General features: G+C 39.0%; 1 protein-coding gene across 1 annotated transcript in view; it reads left to right on the plus strand.

The window, feature by feature from the left end:
- Positions 1–6074, plus strand: part of LOC308196178 (cytosolic phospholipase A2 epsilon-like) — a 32669-nt gene extending 26595 nt beyond the window's left edge. Inside the window, exons 15-21 of the mRNA XM_080594853.1 lie at positions 922–1036; positions 1749–1886; positions 2163–2270; positions 2723–2914; positions 3381–3550; positions 4269–4455; positions 5264–6074. Coding sequence (XP_080450979.1) covers positions 922–1036; positions 1749–1886; positions 2163–2270; positions 2723–2914; positions 3381–3550; positions 4269–4455; positions 5264–5472 — 1119 coding nt within the window. The 3' untranslated portion in view covers positions 5473–6074. The remainder of the gene's footprint in view (positions 1–921; positions 1037–1748; positions 1887–2162; positions 2271–2722; positions 2915–3380; positions 3551–4268; positions 4456–5263) is intronic.
- Positions 6075–7621: the final 1547 nt, after the last annotated feature.

Raw genomic sequence — 7621 nt, forward strand, 5'->3', positions numbered from 1 at the left:
CTCTTTTTTTTTTTTTTCCCAGAAGCCTGATGAACATCTGTAACTGTAAAGGAGAAAAAATAAATCCTGGGATGCTGTTAAGTACTACTAATGCAAATAATTAGTGTTTGATTAAGTGCTGTATATTGAGGTTCATTATTAAAACACTACTCTCATTTTAAAGTGAGGTTGACCTTGAAGGAGCTGTGGCATTTCAAAAGTGTTCTCTCTTCTTGAGAAAGAAAGAAAAATCCTTATGAAAAATGTATTTGGAAATGTACCCTAATCACTTTGAACATTATATTATGAAACATGACTAGAAGAGGTCCTTATAAATTAGAAATAATTTACTTCACTCACATAATTGAACATATGCTTTTACAAAGTGCTTTAGTTACAGGCTTTATATAGGGGGATTATTCAAATAATAGGAAAGGCCATTCTTTAAATATGTCATCAAGGCCTAAGAGAGATTGATAGAAATATCATTACTTTTAAAATAGCATAACTTAATAGTTTACTCCTGGTTTATGTTTATACAAGGAAGTTTTACATTGTCATGTGCAATACGATATATTCTTGCATATGAATATGCTTGAGAATGATATTAGAATCTGATAAAATCTGTTACCTGAAATCCAGCCAAGGAAAGTACCTTACCTTTCACTTAGCCACGTATTTATTTCTGGGAACTGTTTTTTTCCTTGCTAAATCTACACTCAACCTCTCTGTGTATCTCAAAATCTGAGAACCCATGTAGGGGCTGTTGCTTGCGGGATACTTGCCAAGTTTGGAATATGCCAAGGCAGATAGACTTGTGAACAGTCCAGTGAGATGAAATCAGGAGGGAGAGTCTGGATAAAGCTCACAGTTCACATTATATAATTTCAAGTACAAGTTGTTTGTCACCTCATTCCATTAACCAGTTTTAATTAAAACCAGAAAGACGAACATAGACTCTCCGATCAGCGGCAGGCAGTGGATAATGGTCAGAACCCGTTGCCCATCTATGTGGCCATCAACCTCAAGTCCAACTATAGTGCTCAGGCATTCAGAGGTAATGATTATAATCTAGTTTCCTAATACTTCTATAATTTAAGTAATCTGAACTAAGACTAATCGGATGTAATCAGCTTCAATAACACAATACTCCTTTTGTTCTAATCACAAAAAGATCGTTTCTCAATGTTGCTAGGAGCAAAAATATATTTATACCAGAGGAGATGCTAAACTCACAAGTTATCCTGGTCACAGGAACTTGTTAATTAAACTGACTTCTGATATTTACACCTAGTCCTATTTGGAATACTTAGAGAACTTCATATTTTTGGGTCTAGTGGCACAAAAATCAGTTTCCTCTGCTATTGATTTTCACGGTATTTATTTAATATGGACAGCTGAGTACATGATGCCAGATGAATGTTAGGCTTTCTGTCACTGTTGCCCTAAAGCAACGATGTTATACCTGAGCAATACGTGCTTTTGGGCAATAGTAACTGCAGCGAATGCTTACAGTTTCATTCATACCAAGGTTTGTCTGCTGGAGACTGCTGTGTCAAAAGACTTCACAGCCTAGGACTACCCTCCCTTGATGTGAAAGCATCATGTGTTCTCTCAGCATACTGTGAGCAATATAGGTACAGCACTAGCTGGCAAACAGCATGTTATGAGCTAGACAGTGTCTTTTTAATTTGTACATAGTCACTATTCTGTTTAGCAGTAGTTAACACTTTATCACCTTTTCACAATCTGGCTGTTGTCTCCATTAGAGTGGTTGGAGTTCACTCCTTATGAAGTCAGTCTCCTGAAATACGGAGCGTCTATTCCTGCAGAACATTTTGGAAGTGAGTTTTTTATGGGAAGGCTGGTGAAGAGGCTTCCAGAGACTCGGATCTGCTACATGCAAGGTGACTATTGCATAGAGGGAAAAGTGGCCTACTCAAAAGAGAGTTGGTGCTAGTGAGCACATGGTTTGTGGAGGACAGCCCTGTGAAGACACCAGCAAACAGGCTGAGCAGGTGTGAGATTGCATTAGTGAGGATGTACTTAGCACGTGTGCCCACGAAGATATCCATCCAGACAGAAAGGAAGTATCCAAGGGGAATGACTGAAGGTATGTATCAATTAAAATTCTTCCAAAACTACTCCACCAATCAGTTTATATTCTCTCTTTCACATTACAGGCATGTGGAGTAGTATATTTTCCATAGATGTGATGTATGTCTGGAATTTGGCTGCTGATTCAGAGGACTTCTGGTGTAGGTGGACCAGAGACAGAGTAAAAGATATCGGTGAGATATTTATGTATTTATTTATTTTTACCACCAGAGTGACTGGCCCCGTAAGTTAGCTAATGTTTCCAGCTGAGTGACAGTCACATGTTTTCTGGAGGTTTCCTGTTCAAAGGCCAGTGCTGTTGACCTGTGTTTTAGCACTTGGATCTTCTCTGCACCTCACGCTGCAACAGAGGTGTGCATCATTTGAGGAAGCCTAGAGTGTGAGGTTGAGTTTATTGTTTATTGCCTTGATCTTGCTGCCTGCAGGTAGCTGTCATTTAATTCAGAGTGTAATTCTGAGTTTGATTTGGGCTCAGAGTTACAAGTTTCAGGGCTAATAACTACATTTGGTTTACCTTCAGGTTTGGGATGGTGACAACTGTGTTTATTAGTTATTCAGTTTTTAAAAATATTGATTGTTTCAGGAAAGTGTCCTAAACTCAGAACTACTTCTTCCTTTCTTGCAGAGGAAGAACCCTTTCTGTCTATGAATCCTTATGAGATTGACACATGTCTACTCGCTCCCTCATCCACCCTCTCCTCTGCTCTGCGAGATGTCTTAACAGGACGCCCAACAATTGCACAGTATCCCAATTTTATCAGAGGCTTCCAGATGCACAGCAAGTACCTGGAGAGCGATGGATTCTGTACTTGGAAAGGCACAGTAACATAGCACGTTCTTCAGTAACATTTTGGGCAGGTTTAGGCTTGGGAATTCATTTAGGATTTATGAAGCGGAGACAGGAGGAAACATGACTGACTTCTGAAACTCCACTTCTCCCTTCCTTAGATGGAAGAAACGGGAACCAGATTTGAAATGCATTTCATTTTTTTGTTTGTTTGTTTTGGGGGTAAATTTGAACTTGGTTGTCTGGGGATTGTGTTCCAGTGGACAATGCAAGCTCGACCTGAGGAGACAGGAGTGACCTATCCTTTAGGGCCAAAGCTGCATGAGGTGTCCAGGAAGGAAGGAACTGTATTGTGTCATTTATTCCTGTAAATCAGTGCTGCTTGTGAGTCATCAAAGGCAGGGAAAATGGGGGTTCCATTCTTCCATCTTTAACTTTCTACGAGGAGCAGTCAATCTTGTTTTTCACTTATTGACAAGAAATATTTGGGTTTCAGACACAGTGATAGACTCCTTCCCAAATAAACTGATGGAAACAGCAGATGATGAGCTCTCCCTGGTTGATACCGGATTTTTCATCAATACCAGCTACCCACCACTTTTGAGATCAAAAAGGGAGGTGGATGTCATCCTGCATTTAAATTACAGTGGAGGGTCCCAGACACTGGTAAGAAAAGTCACGGCATCTGAGATCCTTTTCCTTCATCGTCTTTTATTTTTTTTTCTAATATTAGTCTTAGGGAAATGGACTGGCTGAAACTGGACTTGGTTAATAATGAGAAGTAATATAATTACTGTTGTGTACTTAGGGAGATTAATATGAAAATAAGCGTAGGCCTACAGTTAATATAGCCGTTAAAACAAATTGTGTTTTTTTTTTATGAGATCATAAGGTATGTTGATAGTTGTTAACAGGAAGTCATTAGCAAACAGTCACAAACCACGCAGAGGACAGAAAGACTGGGAAAGCTGTAAACAATGAAGTCAAGGCGATGCGGAATATCTGGACTGATTGGTTCCTTCTCTGTTCTTGCAGTTTCTTTGCCTTTCCCTTCTGAACCCATTTATAGAACATGTTTAATTGGAACTGTAAAATCAGTCCTCTGGCTTTTGGCTGTATTTGCAAGTTTGTATAAAGTGACTATTTTCTTATTTTGCCTGAAGCAATGAAGGAAATAAGATAACTGTAATGTATGCTGTGGTTACAGCCGTTTCTCTCTGAAAATCAATGTCTTCCCAGAGGAAGATCCAAGCCTTGGAATATTAATGTTAGCTGCTGAAGTTGTTGTTTGTTTGTTTTTATTTTTTTTTAAAAGACCCCCCCCCAAAACTCTAGATCTCTTCTGATTTTTGGTTGTTCTTATTTATTTTATTCATTTATCCAGCCTCTGGACCAGATTGCAAAATACATATCGGGGCAAGGAATTCCGTTTCCCAAAATTGAGATAAGCGAGGAAGACAGGGAAAACTTGAAGGAATGCTATGTGTTTGAAGATTCTGACAGTCCACGAGCTCCAACAGTGCTCTTTTTTCCCCTAGTAAATGACACCTTCAAGAATTACAAAGCTCCTGGTGAGTCATCTGTGGCTAGCAATTTTAATAAAAAGTCAATTGCCTGGTGTGTCCTCTCCATTTCATATCTAATGTCTCACTGTCAATTCTGACCTTCGTTCTAGTGTTGATATTGGCAGTCTCATCACTGACAAAGATAAATACTGTCTCATTATATCTGAACTGTAGGAACTACAGAAGCTCTCGTAATACATCTGAGATGAAAACCGGCGTTTATTCCACAGGATTTTGTAAATATAGCACAAGGGTGAAACTCCCAAAATATGTACAGCATAGGTAGCAGGTTCTCTACTCTATTGACATACACTTGTTATGCACCACTCTCTGCAAAAAGAAGCACAACCTTCTGGAAGTTTTGGGGGATAATTCATTCATCACTTCAGAACTGAGTGGACTGAGATCTCTTTTTTTGTTGTTGTTTGTTTAATATGAGCTATGATCTCTCTCTGAAGGGCCATCATTTCTCCTGATCTTCCAGTGAGTGTTATTTCGCCCAGTATAAGATGATTCGTTTTCCTCTTGCTATCTCTTTCCTAGTTTGAGCAGCCAAGACTTTGTTGTCTAATGAGTGGTCTACAAATGCTTCTGCTGATAATATGTGCTGTTTTCGTTCCCAGACATTTGGGTGTACATCAGGTTTGGACAAACACTGAAAAACATGATACTACTTGACCACTTTTACATCCCTCTGACAAATCATCTCTTTCCCTCCAAATCTCCATTTTCTACCTATAATTACTTAAATGAGTGATAGGAATCGCATGCTGCAATAAAACCTGATGGGTGCATCTTGTGGTTTTTCCCTCAGGTGTGGAAAGGAGTCCTGAAGAGATGTCTGAAGGCAAAGTTGATGTCTCCACTATTCTCTCTCCATTTACAACAAGGGAGGTGTGTTTCAGTGAAGAGAATTTTGACAAACTGGTGAAGCTGACTGATTACAATGTCCTGAATAATGAGAAGTTGATTATTCGGGCCTTGCGCATGGCAGTGGCACGGAGGAAGCAGAGAAACTATTAGCTATCATCTGCTAGTTTTAACCTTCCATGTGATATTTCTGGGGTTGTGTGTTATCTCGTGAGATTAAAATGTTTGATGCTTGACACTTTAATCTGCAGTAGAAAATGTGTCATCCTGAGGACTTGCTGGACTTCAAATCCTCCTATTTAATTGACTGTTCAGATGAACATTGTAATTTACAGTGGTTTAATCAAAAACAAGTTTCAAAGCAGCAGATTTACATTTAGTTTTGTTACCTTGTTACTTTACCAATGGAGATAGATTCCATATAATTTAATATCATGTTTTCTGAGATGGTGAAATATTGTAGCACATTAAAAATGTGAATCAAACCAGTATTCGTATGTGTTTTTCTGTTCAGCAGAACAGCAATCCCTTGAACTGGAATTTCTCTCATTGATAGCTAATCCATTGTGTTTGTTATTGCTTATCTTAATTATTGACACCCTGAAAGTTATCTCTGATGTTATTGTCTACTATAATTTTTTTAAATCAGCTGGCTTTCTTCACCTGTCTTTGAAAATAAGCTTTTTTCAAGTTACAATCAGTGTTAAAATCTACAGATTTTTCACCATCCATTAAAAAAAATTAATCAAAACCCACCCTGAATCAGGTTATCTTTGTTTCATATGGTCAAAAGTATTCTTTGAGCTGCTATTCACAGAACCACCTATATATCAGCCTTAATAGTTGTCATGTTTCCCAATTTTTCCTCCTTTCATTCGCTCTTGGAGTTGTTGTTGGCTTTTGTGTTTCACTCATCTTCACCTGCTTTGAGTGTTCTTGTCAACAGTCTTCCTTCCAGTGTTTTGTCTCAGAGGATGGGAAGTGGCTGCTAGCTTCTTGCACAGAATATGGTAATGAAAGAAGACCTTTTGAACAACCTTCCAGACATAGTTTTGCAGCTGTTCAATGCTTCCCTGCAAATGGTCTTTTGCAGAGTTATCCTGAAGGAGTGATTCCTCATTGTCAAAAATCCTAGAGGTTTTCTGGGGTAAGGTGGTTGCCTGAGGCTCTTTTCTCACAGTTCTGCAATGACTAGATGACAAATTCAGTCTTTCACAATAGCAGCCCTGCACTGTGCAGTTGTGATACACAAAGAGACTGTTCACAGCAGCTCAGGTGATGCTTGGGGTTATCTGGCTTTTGATAATAAAAGGGTCTTATTATTGCTATGAATACAAGACCAACTCTCCAGGATAGGACAGGTGTTGAGATTAGGGGAGAGTCTTGATTATGCTCTGAAGTGACAAATTTGTTAATATGGAACCAAGTTTTAGGAAATGGGAGAAAAAATACTTCTGTGCTATGGGAAAAACAGCTGAAGGAGCACCTGGAGCAATTTGTGTGGTGAAAGAAAGGGACTGGGCCATGTTTTTGACCTATGAAAGTGTTCATTGTGTTCATGCTACTGCAGCACTTCGAAGGACATGGTGTAACTGCGTGCAGTACTGCATGTGTAGATTGACATTATTAGCTCTGCGTGGTGTGAAGCAACTCTAATTGTAGTTCAGCTCCAGAACACTAGAATCAGCTCAAGGGATCTGGGTTTTTCCCAGGGTTATCTTTGGTTTGACCGTCATGGATACTAGGCCTTTTTGGTGGAAATGAAACTGAGCAGGATGGAAGCTGTTTCTGTCTGTTTTATAGGGAAAACTTGTTCAACAACACGACAGAAAAAAGACAGATAGGTGCGTGAGACAGCCTGAGCCACATTAACCCTACTTTTCATAAGAACTAATTAGTCCATCTTCTAACCATGACTAATTACGGCACTGACGTAGCTATGCTCCTTCCCATGTCAGCCTTGGGGTATCCCTGCATTGTGTCCTGCTGGCTGATACAAAAGCTGGCTTTTTCTTCTTTAAGGGAGTTCCTCCAGCCCTCAGATCACTCCACAGTTCTTTATCTTCCCAATATTTCAGTATCATCTGTTTGAAACAGGGTGTCAAAAATATTTTTTATTTATAAAACCTGCAATAGGCTTAAAACTGAGCTGTTTGCAATCACTTTAGGAATATTTCCTTTGACTACTGCTTTTTGTGATCTGTTAGTTACCCATCCGTCATCTGTTTAATGTTTGGATGGTGTTTGTTGCACCCATTTCGTAAGGTAGGGTACCTTTAAATGTCAAACCTTTTATGAAATT

Source organism: Anser brachyrhynchus, assembly GCF_964034855.1.
Source record: "Anser brachyrhynchus genome assembly, chromosome: 5".
Lineage (NCBI taxonomy): Eukaryota > Metazoa > Chordata > Aves > Anseriformes > Anatidae > Anser > Anser brachyrhynchus.